The sequence below is a fragment of the Paroedura picta genome, chromosome 1 (assembly GCF_049243985.1).
Source record: "Paroedura picta isolate Pp20150507F chromosome 1, Ppicta_v3.0, whole genome shotgun sequence".
Lineage (NCBI taxonomy): Eukaryota > Metazoa > Chordata > Lepidosauria > Squamata > Gekkonidae > Paroedura > Paroedura picta.
In genome coordinates, this window is record NC_135369.1 from 113936236 (window position 1) to 113957829 (window position 21594).

General features: G+C 44.9%; 1 protein-coding gene and 1 long non-coding RNA gene across 4 annotated transcripts in view; one reads left to right on the forward strand and one right to left on the reverse strand.

Moving 5' to 3' along the window:
* Positions 1 to 906: 906 nt before the first annotated feature.
* On the forward strand, positions 907 to 21271 carry LOC143819089 (uncharacterized). Its single transcript, XR_013224782.1, has 3 exons — positions 907 to 1041; positions 1775 to 1873; positions 21048 to 21271. It is a non-coding gene; the product is annotated as an uncharacterized LOC143819089 (long non-coding RNA).
* NCOA7 (nuclear receptor coactivator 7) overlaps positions 5143 to 21594 on the reverse strand; it is a 104216-nt gene continuing 87764 nt past the window's right edge. For all 3 annotated transcript variants that reach the window (XM_077300201.1, XM_077300194.1, XM_077300208.1), the window contains 3 exons: positions 19286 to 19381; positions 9279 to 9352; positions 5143 to 7627 (listed from right to left, as the gene is read on the reverse strand). In XM_077300201.1, coding sequence (XP_077156316.1) covers positions 7492 to 7627; positions 9279 to 9352; positions 19286 to 19381 — 306 coding nt within the window. In that variant the 3' untranslated portion in view covers positions 5143 to 7491. The remainder of the gene's footprint in view (positions 7628 to 9278; positions 9353 to 19285; positions 19382 to 21594) is intronic.

Genomic DNA, 21594 nt, shown 5'->3' on the forward strand with positions numbered 1-21594 from the left:
GCCAGTGTGGTTTAGTGGTTAAGAGCAGAGACCTCTAATCTGGAGAGCCGGGTTTGCTTTCCCAGGGCGTGGCTGGATCTAAGCGATTTTAAACGGATCTTCATTAATCCGTATGATTTTTTAACACTGAAACGAAATAAAACCATCTTACTGGATACCATATTTTAATGTAGAGTGTTAAATCTGTGGGCTTCTCCTTTAACAAAAGGGCGGGGACCCAGGGAGAATTGCTGGAATAGTTCCGCACATACATCAGGCCTCCGGTGTAAAGGATCTTGGAGCTGTTGTCCTCTCCTGCCTGGGATCTCTAAGTGAAGTCAAGTACTAGTTGAGGTGGACCAGCATGGTGGTGAGGTGCCAGTTAATTAGTAGCCCTGCGGAGCTGCAACCTGTAGCAGACAATTGAGTGGCATGTTGGTGGCCAAGGAACTCTTGGAGTTGCTGGTGCCAGTCTCCACAGACAAGCCTCTTAAGTGACTTTTTCATGGCCCACACCATTCTATTTGCCTGGCTGTTGGTTGAGGGATGATGAACATTCAGTTTGCTTGATGTTTTTGGGTGAGTCCCACAATGTGGTGGGCTGCGCTGGATGTCAGTGTTTACCCCAAAGGCCAGGGCAGAAAAAAGATTGCGGATCCATGATTTTTGTGGTGCATGTTGTGGCAAGGGATATTTGAGGATCCATTGGGAGCCATGCTTTAGAATTGTGTTTTTATCCTGTGATGTCACCACAGTCGTGAATCTGCTATTTTTGCAGTGTAAGCAGTGGCCATTTATATGATACTAGAAATTAAGCCCGCTGTAGAAGAAAGACAGCGGGCACTAGAGAATGGGGAGGCAGACTGTAGGCAAAGAAGGAAGAAGTGGAAAGGAGGTATGGGAGGGAGAAAGAAGGGCAAGGGGTGGTTGAAAGGTTGGGTAGAAGGGAGAAAGAAAGGAAGTAAAGGAGAAAGACAAGAAGCAAGTGAGAGGGAGAGACAGAGAGACAGGAAGGAGATGGAGAAATAGAGGAAGTTAGAAGAAAGGAAGGCAGGCAGAGAGGTAGGTAAAATGGGAGGGGACAGGGGTGTGTGAAGGGTGGGGGAGGAATCACGGGGGGGGTGAATCGGGAGGGGGAGGTGGCGGGAAAAGAGGGGGGTAGAGAGGAGTGTGTGCGTGGATGTGTGGGGTGGAGGAAGGGGTGGGAGAGCGTGGTTGGTGGGTGGGTGTGGGTGTCTGTGGGGGTGGGAAAGTGGCTGCAGTGTGATCGTGCGGGGGGGTGGCCAGGGGGGGTTGGCTGGTGTGTGTGTGCGTGTCTGTGGGGGCGGGAAGCAGCGGCGGCACAACGGGAGGGGCGGCCAGGGGGATTTTGTGTGTGTGTGTCTCTGTGGGGGCAGGGAAGCGGCTGCGGTGCGATCGTGTGGGGGGGCGGCCAGGGAGGTTTGGCTGGTGTGTGTGTGCGCGCATGTCTGTGGGGGCGGGGAAGCAGCGGCGGCACAATGGGGGGGGCAGCCAGGGGGGTTGTGTGTGTTTATCCCTGGGCGCGGGGAAGCCAGTGGGAGTACTCACCGTCGGGGAAGTCTGCTTCTCCTTGTGTGCGATGAGTCCCCGGCTGGGCCAAGTGGCCAATGGGGAGCCGGACTTTGCGCGGCTCCCCGTTGGCCGCTTGGCCCTTGAGTGACACTCGGAGGGCCCAATCAGGAGCCACTTCGCAGCTCCGAGTTTTTATCTCAGACAGAGACCGCCCTTTCTCCTCCCCCTTAGGGCTTACTCTTTTATTTATTCCACTCCGCAGGAGCGGTTAAAGATGTGATTTCATGGTGAATTTGGGGTGACTTGGAAAAACCATGAGGATACATCAGGATCCTTACTTTGGAACCATGTTTTTGCTCTGGTATGAAGGCGTGGATCTGTGATTTTTGTGGTGTATGCTATGGCTATGGATATTGGTGAATTTGGGATCTAGTGCGAATATCATGAGGATCAATCTGTTTCAACTATAGTTTTGTGTCATTTTGATCCCATGACACAGTGGATGTGTGATTTTTGTGGTGCTGCCTATAGGCTAAGTCAAAGACCTGGTTTACTGTATGAAAGTGTTTCAATGTAGAAATAATATGAATTCATGAGAATCCATGCATTGGATCCTTATTTTTGTGCTGATGCAGCACCAAAAAGTTTTGAATCAATTTTTTAAATGGTCCAGTCCATAGTCCTACTTCCACATGTGATTTGATACTGGATTTGTTGGGGTTCACTTTTTAAAAGTGGAGGGTCCATGAGGATCTGTGTAGATCCTTTTACTTTCTTCTGATATCCGACTCCATATGCAGCCAGCTGTGTGACCTTGGGCCAGTCAGTTCTCTCAGAGCTCTCTCAGCCTCACACAGGATGCTTTCAGGTAATAAAAAGTGGGCTATAAAACCCTTCTTCTCCTGTCATCAGTGGAGTGGGACTGGTCTCTTCCCCAATCCCATCTCTTTCTGATTTAGCTTCTTCAGGTTGGCAACCATAGCCTCAAGGGCATAAGCTCCATGCAATGAATACACTCCCATGATTTGCACCCAGTGAGTATATATTCATAAATGTAGCATTCTCTACAAAGCACTGGATAGCTCCCTCGCCCCTGCTGGCTTTCTACTTTCATAACAGGTTAGTGGTTTAATGGTATCTAGAATGATGTAGGGTCCTCAAGCCTGATCTTGCTCCTCACCTTGTATCAAAGGTTTATGTCCTGCCTAAGAGGAGCCTTACAGTTCAGAAGGCCACAGCTCCCCACCTCCCAGCAGCAACAGCAAAGGGAATCAGCCCCAAAGGGACCTTGCTCAATGAGCAAAACCTATTATTTGGCTGATTTTTTAACTTTTAAAATTATTGTATTTATTAAATGTTAGCAGGATTGCAGGTCTGATAGGAGCAGTCTATAAATTTAATAATAAATAAGTAAGCAACAGACCAGACAGCTGGCTCTGTCAACATAACCATCATTCAAGTTTATGCCCCAACTACAGATGCTGATGAGGAAGAAACTGAAAGCTTTTATGCAAGTGTCCAGGGGAAAATAGATCACATGCCTAAACATGATGTACTGATAATCATAGGTAACTAGAAATCAAAAGTAGTAAACAAAGAATCAAATATTGTTGGAAGAGTTGGGTGAGGAGCACAAAAAGAAGCAGAATGACTCATAGAATCCTGTGAAGGCAGCAGTTCATTCATTGCAAACACACTTCAGCCCAACTGAACAGATGATTGCATATGAGGATATCACTAGATGGCGAATATAGAAATCTAATAGATAACAAAATTGGAAGAAGGTGGACAAGCTCTGTTCTCTCTACTAAAGTAAGGCCAGTAGCTGATTATGGTACAACCCATGAATTCTTAATCCTGACAATCAGAATAAGGCTGAAGAAAAACACCAAGACATTCATAGTGCCAAAATACAATCTAAACAAAACTCTTAAAGTGCTTGAAGACCATGCAAAGAACAGATTTGCATTACTAACTTGAAGTGAACAAGGAAATGAAGAACTATGGATGAAAACCAGAAATATTATCAAGGAAGAATGTGCAAAAACTTTTATTGTCAGCTAAAAGAAATTATTTATCCAGGAGATTATAAACTTGTCCCTGTCCTCAGGGACATTCCCAGGGAGCCTAAGGGAAGCAGCGGTTTGGCTTCTACTGAAGAAAGCATTGCTTAACACATGGGACTCTGCCAGCTACCACCCTGTCTTGAATCTAGTGTTTCTGGGGAAGGTGGTTGAATGGGCAGCTGCAGATTATCTACAAGCATACCTTGATAAAGCATCTGTCCTGGATCCATTCCTGGCTGGCTTTCAGACTGGCCATGTGGTGGAAACAGGTCACCCTAGCAGATGAACTCCAGAGACAGCTGGACAGAGGCAAGTCAACACTGCTCCTGTTGTTAGTCCTCACGTGTAAGAGTGCTCGTTGGTATGAACAGGAAAACTTTAAAAGCAAGTTCCTTTATTCAGAGATGTAGACATCATTACAAAGGCATAGATTCCAGAAACTTGGCCAATGAATCTGGGGGTGTATCCAGCAGGCCAATCATTAGCAGATAGAGCTGGGTGTCATCTGAACCCATGCCTCCAGGCCTGCAGTGCAGTATGGCACATGAAGATGACTGGTCCGTGGATCAGCCGGTACCGGGCCACGGCTCCTCCTCATCCTCCTCCCCGGTTGCTGCCTCGGGGGCTGCCCTGCCACTCTGCTGCCAGCTAACCTTTGGTGCTCTCCGGCAGCCGCCATGGCTTGGCACTGCACAGCTGCTGCTGGCAGCGTCCCCCAGCGGGTCGTGGGAAGTCAGGGGTGCCAGCGGAAAAGCAAGTGGAACAGGGGCTCAGGCGGCAACATCCCTCGGCAAAAGACTACCCCCCCCCCGAGCCTCAGTAAAATTGTCAAGCGTTGACTGGTCCCTGGTGATAAAAATGTTGGGGACCACTGGACTAGATGACCCAGGAGGTCCCATCCAGCTCTATTCTATGATTCTAATACCCAGAGGAGGAATAAGAAATATTTGCTGGCTGAGGATTCTGCCAATATGAAAACCTTGCAGGACCAGAAACAGTCATAACAAGTCAAATATGTTTTCCCTAACCGTTTTGGTTCTAGCCTGTTTTCCAAGTTGGGTTGTTGCTTCCCTTTGTGTTACTTTTTTCCATCTCCACCAGGTGTAGCAACTGGCACCTTATCTGTCAACATCCAACCTAGCCACTGTGTTCCATGCAAGTCACCTCTAGACTTCTGCAACTTGCTCTACACAGGGCTACATTTCAGGCTGCTTCAGAAGCTTTATCTGGTCCAGAATGCAGCTGCACAGGTTCTAAGAGGGACCCATTGGAAAGCACTTAATAGAAAAACAGAACCCACTGTAATAATAATAAATAAATAAGCAATATGGGACTCCACAATGTCTTTTTCTAATCAGTTCCTCAAAAGTGGGAAAGATAGGAACATAGGAGGCAAGATTAAAGTAGCCAGGTACATGTCCAGTTGGAATGTGACAATTCCACAGAGTTCCTCAGAAATAAACCAATGTTGTTGATCAGACACAACCACAAGCCACATCTGATTTTAGTTTTCCTGGAATTTATTATCTTTCATTAGTGGGAGAAAAACATCAAATTAAACATATGAATGCATAAATTTCTTTATTGAAAATATTGCAATAGCAATAGTACTGCATTACATATATTAAATATCCATAGGTTTGAAGAGTCACAATTTTAGTAGGACAACACTGTTTGAATACAGAACACAAACATTTCTCTGACAAGTATATAATGGAATAAACTGCATGTAACAACAGTGAAATATGTCAAATATCTGAAAATCTTTTTTCAGTTAGTGAATGTCTTTCATCGGCAAAATTACATTTTAAGAAGTCTCTGGTATGTCTCCAAAATGTTACTCTAATAGTGGCTCATATATTACAGTGACAATCTCTGTAATATCAGCAATGGTCCGAACTCTCAGAGGGAAAAATTATTAAAGCATAGATGCCATGTGTTAAATTCACCTAGTATTGTTTCTCACATGTTAAACTGTCTACAAGCATACTAATTCTTGTAGGAAACTATATGTATAACTTGCTGTGTGCATTCAGATATGACGGATGCATGCACTTCTATTTTCTAACATGTACATTTTGCAGCAAGCCCCACCTGCTACATATTCTCACAGCATGGGAGTGTTCATACATGCCACTGTTAACTGTATGTGTAAAAAAATCATGTGAAAAACAACTTCGCAGATTATATGTAATATAGAGATCAGTCAGTACAAAGAACCTTGTGTGCAAAGAGACAATGATGCTTTCAAAGAAGAACTACTTGTTCTCTTATTTCTGCTGATAAAAAACTAAAGAACAACAAAAGGATGTTTTCACATATAGTCTTCGTAAACTGGGCCCAGCTGTACAGTTCATATAGCATACAGAGAATATAAACACATCAATTCCTCAGTTGGTCAAATCTTTATTTTAAAAAAAACAGATCCGTTATTATTATAGTGTAGCTTTATCTATATTAGTTGGAAGCAACTTTGTTTGAATGGAAATGAGCTGCAGCCTTAGTTGGGAAAGTTATGTCACATTCAGTGTAATTTTGGAATACTGAAGCAAAATTATAATTTAAAAAATGTCCTCTCAAGTTAACTTGATGTCTGGGCCCTTGTCTCACCTTTTCAAAAAAAATATCAAGGTAATATCATAAGCATTTCAGGCATTAATAGCATCATCTTTTAAATTGCTTTTATAACTGGATTTCATTTGACAGGCAAGTAACCAAAACTCTTATTTAAATTAAAGTGAAGTTCCTTAATTTTTTTACAGCATTCAACAAAGTCAATTCATATCCAGTGTTCTCCTTCAACAAATGCACACAAGGTAGAATACATGCAAAGTGGGTTATTATTACTGTAATCAATTGCCCTTCTAAGAAATTAATGATTACAAGACTGTAGTATTCAAGTATGCATGGACACAGTATGAATGTCATTAAAAAAAAACAGAAAAAGAATAATTGTTATAGGAAGTCAGACACTGGATCCAAATGTTATTCGGAAAAGAGAACATTCTTCTAAAAAAGTGATTAAGCAAGTTGAATGTGGCATTATAACATTTTTCTTTAACAAAATTTTAGGCAATACATTGAGGCATATTTATTTTGTGTCCCATGACAACGTATTTCTGAGAACAACCTCTGTCAATGGGGTTGGTTTTGTTGCCTTTGATAATGAATGAAAAATTTACTTTCATAATATCATATCAACACAACCAAATGTATATTTGACAAGATATATTACCAATAATCCAGAATTATGCACTCAGTATTCTTCCCCTCCCTTCCCTAAAACAATTAGGGTAAATCAACAAAAATATTTTATTTACAAAATTAAAAAAAAGAACTAGCAAAATATAAAAACAAGGAAACCAAAACTATTCATCATTGCCACTTAAGACATATGTCACATTTAACCTTTCTAGCCAATTCTGAGACTTGTAATATTAAAACAAAAATAACCTGCCTACTGCATTTCAGAAAAAAATGGCCTATACAAATAATATATATATATTAAAAATGTTCCCTTTAAGTGCCAGGTATATATGTTCAAATTACTACTTTATCATGGAAAACATCACTTTATGTCATAGAATTTGGTAATGAACAATTCCCTCTTTTTGGTTTTCACTTATCTGACTAAAAATACAAGTGGAATGTACTATACAGTTCCATGTTTTTTTTCACAGATATGGGAAAAAAAGAGACGGCTTTAAACACGTGACATAAATGCTTTCCAGAAGCATATTGTATCTTTATTGTAGGAGCAACAGCAGAGCTGGAATAAGCATTTAGCTAGGTCTTTGTTGTTGCTGTAATCCTTGTTTGCCATCTGTTTTCAAGGGGAGGTGAAATGTATCAGGCAGCCTACATTCCAATTCTCAACATTCAGAGCCATAGGCTTTTTAAGGCATCAAGTACTTCACTCAAATGTCCATACTTCTACATCCTGGACAACAAAGTCTTCTTTTTTAGATAAGATGTCATTATTAAATGTACTACAACAGTTGCTTCGACCATGATACAAATCAGCATCTAGCCATAAACCAAACCTGCCACTGAAAGAAAAAAGACAGTTAGCCGAACATGTAATTTGTTCAGTTATAGCCTTCAAATATTTATATTTCTTTGAATTTATATGCTGCCACTCCCTATCCAGTAAAATATACTTCAAACCAGTGAAAACATTATAAAATACACAATAAAAACCCATTAATAGGCAGCAACAGCCAAATACTTCTTTAGCTCAGATGGTTTAATTTGCCAAAGGGGTGCTGCAGTTTTGCGAGGGGAGCCCCAAGACGTGCCCAGCCTCAACCATACACCTGGTGGAAGAGCTCTGTCCTGAGGTAAAAAATCAGTACCTTGAACCAGATTCAGAATTCAGCTAGCAGCCAATGCAGCTGCCTCAGCACTGGCTGAATATGGGCTCTCCACAGTGTACTGGTGAGAACCCTAGCAGCTACATTCTGTACCAGTTGCAGTTTTCAAATCAGGGACAAGGGCAGGCCTGTGTAGAGTGAGTTGTTGAATAATGTGCAGGAGAGGACCATGCCACAGGGGAGTTGGAATTCCCATGATCAGTCCTCTCCCATCCCTACCTCCCATGTATCTGATTTGGAGGAAAGAGATCAGCCACTGAAGGGCTGTCCCCTGGATTTCAGCACTGGTAAGGCAGTGAGCAAGGAGCTCATGATCTACATTGTTGAACGCTGCTGACAGACCGAGCAATGGACCCACCCTGATCCAGCTGGTGCTGGAGATCTTCCATCAAGGTAACCAGCACCATTTCCACTCCATGGCCAGGTCAGAAGCCAGACCACTAAGAGTCAAGGGCCAACATTTCTTCCAAGTATGCCAAGAGCTGGTCCACTGCAGCCCATTAGATCACCTTTCTCAGGAGCATCAAGTGCATAACTAATTGCTGGGGTCCTGAGGGTCCAGAGCGGGTTCTTTTAGCAGGGGACAGACTGCTGCCTCCTTCCACATTTCCGGAAACTCACCTGTTGTCAATGACAGGTTTCCTATTTCCTGGAGCAGGCCACCTACCCTCTTGTTGCTCATCTTGAGCCAAGAAGGACAGGGGTTTGAAGGACAAGGGGCTGCCCTCATTGAGCTCAGCAACTTGTCCACTTTGGTTAAAGAGCTGCCTGAAGCCATTGAATGAATGCCTGCAAGACAGCCAAGGGAAGCACGATCCAGCAAAATACTGGGCATGACCCAGCAAAAGTTAAACATTCCAATTCCATTTATTTTAATGGAAAAGTTAAACATGTTTAACTTTTCTCCACCGAAATAATAAACAGAATGTAAAAGCCTGTAATTCAGGCTGACTTGTTTCTGTTAATTTTTAACCATAGCAGATGTTCACTGACAGCACCCTAAAAATATATCTGTGTAAAACAGCATTCCTTATTCACAGATATCCAAGCACCAAAGTGGGCTGCAAATGTTATGGAAAATAAAATTAATTCCTTTTTGGTTTCTCTTTAAATGAAAGCATTATTTTTTGCCAAAGCAGCTATATGTGCATTCATATCCAAATCAACATACAGCTAAGCTTTTGTTAAAATGGCTGGAGGTATAAGGCCATATAAAAACAAACAACACTACCATGAGGGTGAATGGCTGCTTGAAAAAAGTCTTAAGGAGTTCCAGTTGCCCATGCAATTTATTTAATAAATACATGACTAGAATTTAATAACTTACTCTCCCCCTCCAAGTTCTAATGAGGTTACATCTCCATTGATAAAATAGGTGTTTTCTCCACTCCACTTAAAAACCTAAGGAAACAAAGTACAGCTTCAATAAGAAACTTACAGCTTCTAATAAGAAAGATATAGACACAGTATGAAAACAGAGTTTGTTGGCTTCAGCCCACAACATGACAAACAGCTTGCTTGCTTCCCAGTTCCTCCAGTATTTGTTTTAAAAGTCTGCACATTGCCTCTCCAACATGTCACGCAGGTGGCTTCCAACAAATAATGAATAGAAAAAATATAATCTGTACACAGCCCGTGGCGCCACGGACTGAATAAAAGAGTAAGGGGTAGTGGGGAGGAGTTAGGGCAGGACCGGTCCGGGATAAAAACTCGGGGGGGCCAATCAGGAGCCACGAAGCGGCTCCTGATTGGCCCCTCCGAGTGTCAATCCCGCCCCAAGCAGACAATGGGGAGCCGCGCAAAGCGCGGCTCCCCATTGCCTGCTTCACTCGCTCGGAAAATGGCGGGGCGGCTGGTGAGAGCCTCGCCTGGGGGGTGGGCCGGGAAGCCTTCTCTCGGCCGGCGGAGCGGCCTTGCAGCGTCGTAGACGCTGTGAGGCTGCTCCGCCGGCTGGCAGAAGGCTCCAGAGAGCCTCGGGTGGGTGGGTGGGTGGGGGGGGGACGGGAAGCCTTCTGCCGCCGGCCGGAGCGGCCTCGCAGCGTCATAGACGCTGCGAGCCCGCTCCGCCCGCCGGCAGAAGGCTCCAGAGAGCCTCGGGTGGGTGGGTGGGTGGGTGGGGGAGGGGACGGGAGTTCTAGCGCCCGTTGTATTTCTGCCTACAAAGGGCTTAAGCTACTAGTATGTAATAAAAACCAGAGCTATTCATAATTACTTTATTAGACTTCCTTGCTCCCCAGAACTTTCTCCGTGAGCTGTGACTTTTACAGAACTCCACCCCGGTTTGGTACAAAATATGCTCATCTGCAGAAGAGCAAAACACTTAAGTAATCAATACACAGCTATTGCTCCTTTGAAAAAAAAATTGAAAAAAATTCTCCCTTTTCTGGACAGGCCAAAATGTACTGCATTTCCTTGAAATATGGGGTGGCAAGTAGAAAGCTTTTGTCATTCTTTTGCCAAATTCCCATCCAGACTTGTTTTGAGAGAAATGGGGAGACGTTATACTTATATGTTATAGTGGTCAAAGATTGGAATTATTCAAGAATTACCAAAATATGCAGATCATAAACTCAAGTTGATTGTCCCTGCTCTTCTCTTAGATCTTCTCATTAGCTTATTTGTACGTGACACTGTGTGTAAAATAAAGTCTTATTCTTTGATTCTGAAAGACTCAGGATAACTTTCCTTGAATTGACTTAACTCAACCGAGGGGAGAAAAGTGATGAAAAGACTATCTCACGCATGAATGTAGATAATTTGGAGAATAACTAGCTGACCTGGGGCAGCATTTTAATAATCTCTACAAGTTGACAGAAACTATTAAGGGGTATTTGGTGGTTCCAAGAGTCTAAGCTGCCTCTATAAAATCTAATGCAATAATGGACAATCAATCCAGAAAAAAGGCAGCTGTAATAGGGGCCCTTAGGAACAGCATGGTGCAGAGGGCAGCAACTTGAAAGGAAAAACCACAGAAATTAACACTTTCTACTCATGCAGAGAGGGAAAACTGTGAAAACAAAATAGTGTTGCACTTACCTGTAACTGCTGTTCATTAAAATGGCCTCTGTGCAGGCAGACATTGGGACTATGCTTGCCTAGGCCAGCCACTCCCCTAGTATTTAATATTCAAAGGACAGCCCCTCCCCTGCAGAGCTCATTAGAGGCTATCTTCCTACATAACTGTTATGTATTCTGCAGGGAGGAGCCCCTCTTTCCCTCAGTCCTCCTGAGCTGCCACAAGTGTAATGAATATAACTACATCCTATGTACTCACAGTGGGGTAGGAGGGAGGGAAGGCATGCCTGCACAGAAGCCACTTCAATGAACAACAGTAACAGGTAAATGCAACACTGTTTTCATCTTCAGTCTTCTATGCAATCTCACATTGTGAGACTACAGAGCTCCTTATCTTGTAGGTGGAGTGAGTTTCAATGGAACACGGAGTGCAGTATAGCTCTGCTAATTGCTCAATTCCTTCTCACATTCACAGAATAGTTCTTAACAAAGGTGTCTGATGATGACCAGATCACTACTTGGCAGATTATTATTATTATTATTATTATTATTATTATTATCTTTCGATTTATTGCCCGCCACTCCCTTACAGCTCATGGCGGGTTACAACATTTTAAAAACCTTCAATAAAATCCATTAAAAACCCTCAGCAACAATTACAATATAACATTATCGGTTAGCAAGCTAACCTGGCAAGATAGGCTAATCAACCTCCCCCTCCTACTACAAGCAGGTGGAGAGGGGATACTGATGGTACTAATCCCCAATCTCAATCCCGGGACCCGGGTCCCTGGGGGGGGGGCATAGATGTTAGCCTCGTCCTCAACCGTAAACCTGGCGGAAGAGCTCCATCTTGCAGGCCCTGTGGAATGATGGAAGATCTCGCAGGGCCCGCAGCTCTCCCGGGAGCTCATTCCACCAGGTAGGGGCCAGGACCGAAAAGGCCCTGGCCCTGGTCGAGGCCAAGCGTGCTTCCCTGGGGCCGGGAACAACCAGCAGATTTTCTCCCGCAGAACGTAAGGCTCTGCGGGGGGCATAGGGCGATAGGCGGTCCCTCAGGTATGTGGGTCCCAACTCGCGTAAAGCCTTGAAGGTTAAAACCAAAACCTTGAACCGGATCCGGGCAGCAATTGGCAACCAGTGCAGCTGCCTCAGCACTGGCTGAATGTGGGCCCTCCAAGGTGTACCAGTGAGGACCCTGGCAGCTGCGTTTTGCACTAGCTGGAGTTTCCGGACCAAGGACAAGGGAAGGCCTGCGTAGAGCGAGTTACAGAAATCTATTCTGGAGGTGACCGTTGTATGGATCACTGTGGCTAGGTGTTCGGGGGACAGGTAGGGCGCTAGTAGTCGGGCCTGGCGAAGCTGGAAAAATGCCTGGCCCGCTACTCTTTTGACCTGCGCCTCCAAGGTCAGGGAGGCGTCAATGATCACACCCAAATTCCTGGCCTGGGACGCGATGGTAAGGTGCGTCCCTCCCAGGGTGGGTAAACGCGCTTCCTGTTCCCGCCCCTACGTCCCAACCACAGGACCTCCGTCTTGGAGGGGTTGAGTTTCAGGCGACTCTGCTCGAACCATTCTGTCACCGCTTCCAAACATCTGGCAAATGGTTCCGAGGGAGAGTCCGGGCAGCCGTCCATGAGGAGATAGAGCTGGGTGTCATCAGTGTACTGGTGGCAACCCAGCCCAAAACTCCGCACCAGCTGGGCCAGAGGGCGCATAAAAACGTTGAACAATGTGGGAGAGAGGACCGCGCCCTGTGGGACTCCACAAGGAAGTCTGTAGGGGCGCGAGAGCTCATCTCCCACTGCTACCCTCTGGGTCCGGTCCTGGAGAAAGGAGCGTATGTCCCCCAAAGAAGTGCTTCTCCAGAACACTGCTAACGCCGCCTATGCACTGAAGCTCCAGAAGCCTGGCCTGCTCAGTGCTTTCACTTAGAGAAGTTTAACCAGAGGCTTCTCATCTTCCGGCAAAAGCTCTATATAAGGTACCATGGCTATATCATTGGAAATAGAAGTGACCTCCAGCAACCCAAGACCTCAAGACAAGATCTTAGGCAGGCTCTATGCTTGAGGTCTTGGGTTGCTGGAGGTCACTTCTATTTCCAATGATATAGCCATTTACATCTTATTTTTTGTTTAGGGCTTCAGAACTTCATTACATGACACTGGATCAGGTTCCTCTATAGTTTAATCAGAGGAAGGGTCCAATGGTAAGTCTGAGCTTACACCGAAAGGGGACTTAGCCCCCGAACCTGTTCTTACACAAAATCCAAATATCCCATATTGAGGTGGCAAGATTGCAGGCAGGTACCAAACTGGTGGATCTGCAGTGCCACAATTCCATGAAAAGGGATGCCTCAGTTCTGGTAGTGCCAATTGCCTCATTCTTGAGGTCTAAAAAAAGGAAAACAGCAATTCTCTGAGGGTCACCACAGTGATAAATAGCTTAAATGTTTGAGAGAGGGAAGGGGACAATAAAAATTTCAGGGAAGTATTTAAGAGCTGGGTGACAGTCATAAAAGTATTCTATGAGCATGTGATAATGATCTGATTGTGCTAAATGATCGCCTTTATTTCAAGGGCATGGTGGAGGGGGTCATGTTAGTCACTCCAAATAACATCAGGTTTGACCCTCTGGTAATTAAGAATGGCTGTGAAGAATATGGACTCCTTTGTCCAATGGAGGAGATTAAGGATGCTCTGCCATTGTAAGACATGAGCTGGGGAGGTACGTGGAGAAGGTGTTTGTAATGAGACTTCCCTCCATTCAATTTGAACAAAGGACAGTTTAACTGGAACCAAAGAGTTAATCAATTTCTGGAGCATCTTGAAACTGGAATGATGCTTCTTCTTATATTTGGATTTGGAATAGGCTTTCCTAAGTGGGAATTCTGACACACAGCATTCAGTTAAATGGGCAGGCGATTGGACCTGACACTTTGCTTCTGCCCCCAGAACCGAGACACTCGATTGTGACCTTGCAAGTTGGTGGGTTCTAACCCGTGATTTTGAATGCAAGGATTGACTGTGCTCGGCCATGGCAGATCCTGGCCTATTAGAGCAAGAGAGAGCTTTCTCCTATAACAGATTTTGAGTCCAGCAGTACCTTTAAGACCGATGAAATTTTATTCAAATGGTGTCTGCATAAATGGTGTGCGCATAAATAAAACTTTGTTGTTCTTAAAGGTGGTACTGGACTAAAAAATTGTTCCGCTGCTTCAGACCAACACGACTACCCACTTGAATCTTTCTCCTATAGGTTTGCCTGTAAACGTGCCGATAGATCTGAGCAGGCTTTTGGCTAACCTGGAGGCAAATCTTGTATATGGCTGTATTATGGGTCTCACCCAAGCAGAAAGGGCAGAGAAGCTGTTCATCTGAACAGGTCATTTTTGTACTGCACTGGATACATTTTTTTTAAAAGCCTTCTGCAACATTTGAGCCTCCGGGGAGCATTTGAGCATCCTGAGCCTCCGGGAAGGGCGGTATATAAGTATGATAAATAAATAAATAAAATAAATAACATTTCCCAAAGAGCGTTGAGATTCCAGGAAGCAAATATAATCCATGACAACCAGAGCTGAAGAGAAAATGTCTCCACAATGTGGCTGTGAAGGAAGTACTAAGGGAAAGCGTGCTCCTCCCTGCAGAACACATGACCATTAGGAGGAAGATGGCCTCTAATGAGGCCTGCAGGGAAGGGACTCCCCTTGGATTGTTAAAGAAATACTAGAGTAACTGTAAGAGCCTCTGGTGCAGGGGTCCTCAAACTACGGCCCGCGGGCGAAATCCGGCCCGCGGACGATTTTTATCCGGCCCGCCGGGTGTTTTTCCCTCCAGCTGCCTGTCACTTAGCAGGCGACTCCCTGCAGTGCACATGTGTGAAATTTGAGCTGCACTCTGACTTCCCACCTTTTGTCCATCTCTTCATTCTTCCTCTCAGTCTCTGGTGTGATTGGAGGTCAATCTGGCGTGATTGGACAGTCTCTGGCGCGAGTGTGCCTGTGCAAAGCCAGCGGCTGCCTGATCGAGGTTAAAAACAAGCTAGGATTTTTTTTTACGTTAGGAGAGCCTTTTTTAAAGTTAGGAGAGCCTTTTTTCTTAAGTTGGTAAATTGGCTTGAGCTTAGAGTGGCAACGGGAAAATGAGGTTTGCAAGGCAGCACAGGGTCTGCAGCGCACAGCGGGTGCCCTAGAAAAACTCTGCTCTTGCAAGGATTTTAATCTTTACCCCCCTCCCCACCTTCCCGTCGGATCTTTTTTGCCAAGCTCTTTTTGCCGCCTTCCTCTAAAGAGAGACCCCCCCCCCCAATCACGTTAAAACAATTAGGATTTTTTTAACATTAGGAGAGCCTTTTTTTGAAGTTGGTTAGTTGGTTGGAGTGGTTTCTAGGTGGGTGGCATCACAATGATAATGCAAATTGTCAGTGCTCAGAGGAAATGCAAATGGTCAGTGCTCAGTGTTATTGCATCTGCAGACTGCGAAGGAGTAGGAAACCCAATTTAATTGACAGTAGAAGAAGAAGAAGAGTTGGCTCTTATATGCCGCTTTTCTCTACCTGAAGGAGTCTGAAGCGGCTTACAATCCCCTTCCCTTCCCCACAACAGACACCCTGTGAGGGAGGGGAGGCTGAGAGAGCCCTGATATTACTGAAGGAGAAAAAGAGCTGGTTCTTATATGCCGCTTTTCTCTACCCGCAGGAGGCTCAAAGTGGCTTACAGTCGCCTTCACTTTCCTCTCCCCACAACAGGCACCCTGTGAGGTGGGTGAGGCTGAGAGAGCCCTGATATCACTGCTCAGTCAGAACAGCTTTATCAGTGCTGTGTTGAGCCCAAGGTCACCCAGCTGGCTTCTTGTGGGGGAGTGCAGAATTGAACCTGGCATGCCAGATTAGAAGTCCACACTCCTAACCACTACACCAAACTGCATTTATATTCTGATTGCTATTCAGTTGTGTATGATGTTGTATGCTGTGTGCTGTGTAAGCCCTGGTTCACACTGTTATGATCTCTGAGCAGTGCGAGTTCAGCTATAAGCTTGTATGGCTGAACTCACATTAAATCTCAGGAACTATGCACTCAAAATGGGAACCATCTTTGGCAGCACTTATGTCTGTGAACAGACTTTTTCCAGAATGAAACTTCTGAAATCTCCAACCAGATCTAGCCTAACTGATGCACACTTGCATCACTTGTTACGACTAGCAGTGACAAATATGGGACTGGACATTGACCATCCCATTAGTCAAAAGCAGGCCCATAGTTCCCATTAAAATACTGGCAAGTTTGTTGATTTAACTTTACTAGTTCTTCATTTTAAATATTGTATTTGTTCCCATTTTGTTTTGTTTTTTAACTTCAAAATAAGATATGTGCAGTATACATAGGAAATGGTTCAGTTTTTTTTTTTAACTATAGTCCAACGGTCTGAGGGACAGTGAACTGGCCCCGTTTTAAAAGTTTGAGGATCCCTGCTCTGGTGGATGACCCATGCAAGTGCAATCCCAATGTGGGACTGTACAGACTGAAGATGAACATGTTTTGTATATAAAAAAGGAGTGTTCTTTAGATACTTCATTGTTACTATTATTAATTATATTTATATACCGCCACTCCCAGCAAGCTGGCTCATGGCAGCTTACATCCAATAAAACAGCATAAAACATCATAAACCCCCATAAAAGCATCAAAAAATACAGACATCAATGGTCGTCAAAACAAGAACGTGCCAGCGACTTGCTGCATTAGCACCAGCCAATAGTCTTCAGAACTTGATCGAGAAGCAAACTGGCAACCAATGCAGCTGTCTCAGCAATGGCTGGACATAGGTCCTCCAAGATGATCCAGTGATGATCTGAGCAGCTGCATTCTGTACCAGTTGCAATTTCAGACTCAACGACAAGGGTAGGCCAGCATAGAGAATGACAGAAGTCTAATTTGGATGTGAACGCTACATGGATCACAGTGGCCAGGTGTTCTGAAGACAGGTAGGGTGCTAGTAGCTGTGCTTGGCATAGATGGGAAAACACCATATGGACTACCTTAGTGACCTGAGCTACCATGGATAGTGAGGCATCAAAAATCACACCCAAATTCCTGGCCCGCAGTGCAGATGTTAGTTGCACCCCATCCAGACAGTGAATGCGTATTTCCTGGTCCTGCCCCCTTCTCCCCAGGCAAAGCACATCTGTTTTGGAGGGGTAGAGTTTCAGGTGACTGATCCATCCAGCCAATGCTTACAAACAACTGGCAAATGTTTCTGGGGGGAGATCCGGCTGGCCATCCATCAGGAGATAGCGCTAGGTGTCTTCCACATACTGATGACAACCCAGCCCATAGCTCCAGACCAAGTGGGTCACAGGGCACATGTAGGTGTTAAAGATTTTAGGGGAGAGTATCGCCCCGAGGTACCACATGGGAGTACAAAGGGGGCTGACAACTCCTCCCCGACTATCACCCTCTGGGACCTGTTCTCCAGAAAGGAGAACATTTCAAGGCTGTTCCCGAATCCCTGTGTCCTCGAGGTGGCAGACCAACAACTTGTGATCCACCACATCAAATGCAGCCGATGGATTAATAGCATGAGGATGGCTGAACAACCCTGGTCCAATTGGTGCCAGAGATCATCCATCAGAGCAACCAGCATGGTCTCCACCCCATAGCCAGGATGGAAGCCAGACTGGTATGGATCCAAGGCCAAAGTTTCATCCAAAAGAGCCAAGAGCTGGTCCGCCACGGCCCTTTCAACTACCTTACCCAGGAACACAAACCATCGCAGGTCCAGAGATGGTTTCTTCAGCAGGGGACGAACCACTGCCACCTTGAGCCTCTGAGGAAACTCTCCTGACAAAAGGGAGAGGTTGATAATTTCCCTCAGTGGACCACCAATCCACCTGTCACCAAATTTAAGCAGCCAAGACGGACAGGGATCAAGGGGGCATGTGGTAGCCCCCACTGACCCCAGCAATTTGTCCACTTCAGATAAAGAGAGCCACCTGAAGCCATCAAACCTAATCCCCCTAGATGGCCACAGAGCTTCCAGTTCACGTTTTTTATCAACCCTGGCAGCAAGTTCGCAGTGGAGCACCAAGACTTTATTCACAAAAAAGCTCACTAAAACCTCACAGTATAAATGCAATTTACTACTATTTGGGCATCCTTCCTTGAGGGCGGTAAGGGACCCTAAGTACCCTAAATAATTGTGCAGGGCGAGAGCTAGTGGACATGATTTCCACAGTGAGGTAATCACACTTCGCCACTTTCACTGCCACCCCATAAGCGTGCAATGAGATGTCCTTGCCGCTTCATCATGAGTCTTCTGCCACACTTGCTCTAGCTGTCTAACCTCAAGGGTATGGCCAGCCTGATGGGTGGGACCAGCAACAAACTGCGAGAACCTTAGCATCGCCATGGCTGACACTAACTGCATTCCATGTCCTGGGGACATTGAGTCTGCATGGACTTTGAAGTACCCCAGAATCAATAATCTGGGGGAACTGCAACACCCAGGTGGCTGCTGCCTCCAGCAGGCCTGGCAGTCCATCTTGGGGGAGCAGTGAGTGAGCAGTACACCACCCAGATGCCCACGTTCTCGACTGATTCTCATCCTAGGCTGACACATACCACCTCCTGGGATCGATGGAGCCAGGAGACCCCTGCAGGTTACCATGTTCCAGACCAGGATTGTCCCCCCCCCCCCCCCGAGTCGAGGTTGGTGCAAGACCAAGAACCCAGACAGCACTAGATCTTTCAGCGTGTCCAGGTCTCGGTCATACACACAAAGTCAACCCCGTGCCTTGTGAAATAGTCACACAGCGTCGAGGACTTGTTCTACCAGGCTGCTGACCGTGAATACTCCACGATCAAGGCCCTCTTAGATCTACATATGGTGCTGCCTCCCTGTTATTGAACCTCCCCCACCGCTATATTTCCCTTGGCCCAGAAGCACTGGTATCTTCTCATCAGGTTGGAGGAAGGATAAATATATATATTTAAAATAAACTGCTCTTCCCCACCCAGAACATTATTTCATAAAAGTTCTACCTGCCTTTCTACTCTGACAAGGGCTACCAAGGACCTGTTACAAGAATCAGAAAATATTATAATGTTGTGATGTGCTTTTTCTTTCTGGCTTACCACTTCTGCTTCCATTTGTCCTGTCTTACAACAAAATCTCCAAGTGTATGAATACAACATCTTCCCCCATGAGTTTTCAGGGGTCCTTCTGCTTGTTTATTACTATTTTGAAAAATCTCAATTGCAAATCTCATTCATTTTTCAGGCAAGTACAACAGCATCCAAGTTATCTCTGTGCAGCATACCTTGAAAACAGGGTTAAATGTGTACAGGAAAGTTTCTCCTGTGCCATAATAGTGGTCACTAAACTTGAAAGGATGTGTTGCATAAGACCCAAATATCTGTAAAAAGAAAAACAACAGTTATGCTTGAGAAGAACAAAAAACAACCACTCTCAAGCTTAAGGCAGAAATCCTTTGAAAATCTTTTTGCCGCTAATCTATGAAACCCAGAGCGCTAACCCTTAAATCCAAAATATTAGGCCTGATTTATTTAAAATGTGATGCTGATGGGAAATAAGTATTTACCCATACAGAGTTCTATGAAACCAGCAAGTAAACCATGCTGTCCAGCCCTGCTGTTCTAAATCCCCTGAAGAATTAGCTGAGATACCAATATAAATACCTTTGACATAGAGATGCTCCTTTGGGTTGGGAAATACCTGGATACTTTGGGTGTGGAGCTGGGAGTGGGTGGGATTTGGGGCAGCGAGGAACCTCAACGGGGTATAATATTATGGAGTCCACACTCCAAAGCAGCCCTTGTATGCAGGAGAAGTCTGATCTCAATCACCTGAAGATGAGCTGTAAAATCAGGGGTGACACCTGGGGTACTGGCATCCCTAGTTGGGCATGTGAAATATAACCAATATCTTCTGACCTACTAGCCTCATGTTTAATTCTGGAGATGTGTTTTTAAAAATGGGGATTTTATGTCTACTGAACCATCAGTCCAGAATCCACACAAGAAGTAGGCCCACAGAAATGTAGGGCCTTGGTCACTTCTTCACCCATTCTGTCCTACCCAGTACACGCAGCATCCAAACAGAATTTTTCTGGTCATGCTAGTTTAACAGATCAGAATGCTATCCAACAGAGTATTGTGATAATGCAGTATTCATCTTCGTCTCTTATTTTGCTGGTGCTCCATGTTGCACTATTCTTAGTTGTAATCCACCTTGAGTCTCTTTGTGAAAAGTTGTCTATAAATTGAGTTTAAAAAAAGACAAGGGAAAGTGAAACCCTGCAGGACTATTGGGATCTAATCTTGCAGTTTCCTGCTCGTTGCCCTCGTGCTCTGGGTAGCCCACCTGGCATCAACTAGAGAAGAAGAAGAGTTGGTTATATGCCAATTTTCTCTGCCAGGAGTCTCAAAGCAGTTTACATTCATCTTCCCTTTCCCCTCCCCACAACAGGCACCCTGTTGAGGTAGGTGAGGCTGAGAAAGCCCCGATATTACTGCTTGGTCAGAACACCTTTATCAGTGCTGTGGTAAGACCAGGGTCACCCAGCTGGCTCCATGTGGATGAGCAAGGAACTAAACCTGGCTCACCAGATTAGAAGTCTGCACTCTTAACCACTACACCAAGCTGGCCATGCCTTTTCTATTGTAGCTTCTACACAGTAAAGAGGCTCCCTGAGGAGGTGGGGAATTTTTAGGATTCAATAAAAGCAGAGGAGCAACTCAGGAAGAAGATCCAGCTGTCTTACTGCAGCAAGCTAACAGGAACTGGAGTTCATAAGTCTAACTTTCCCCCTCTTTCCGAAAGCATTTAACCTTGATGGGCAAGAGATTATTGGCTGAGGGCCTAGTGCTCACTGCCTGGCACCTATGAAGATCACCTACCAGGTCTCGGCAAGCCCAGATTTGATTTTTTTTCTTTTGGTAATGTATAGCTTTTTCTTTTAAGAAAAAGAAGCAGCATAAAAATGATTAAACGAATAAAATTAAATACGCTCATTCTCTTTACCAGATGCTGACTGCAGGTCTCTGTTCTGTTGTTGTTAGGTGTGAAGTCATGTCCGACCCATCGCGACCCCATGGACAATGATCCTCCAGGCCTTCCTGTCCTCTACCATTCCTCAAAGTCCATTTAAGTTTGCACCTACTGCTTCAGTGACTCCATCCAGCCACCTCATTCTCTGTCGTCCCCTTCTTCTTTTGCCCTCAATCGCTCCCAGCATTGGGCTCTTCTCCAGGGAGTCCTTCCTTCTCATGAGGTGGCCAAAGTATTTGACCACCTGTTTTAGGGGTTATTTATTTGGGATTTTATTCTGTGTATTTCTAATCTGTGATCTATAAACTGCATTGAGCCATGATAAAAGGTAGAATATGCATATTTTAATGAATAATCAAGTTGCCTGTTTGTGTTTGAGCTATTTCATTCTGTAAACAGCGCAGATACAAATGCTGGAAGTTTATTATATTACTTTGTGCCATGCTTGTGGGAATTATGAAGCATGGATGGTGTTTACTATGATTAAGACAGGCAACTCAGCAGACCTATTGACAAGAGGGAGCATCTACATATTGTTCTGTTATACTTGTGCTGTTT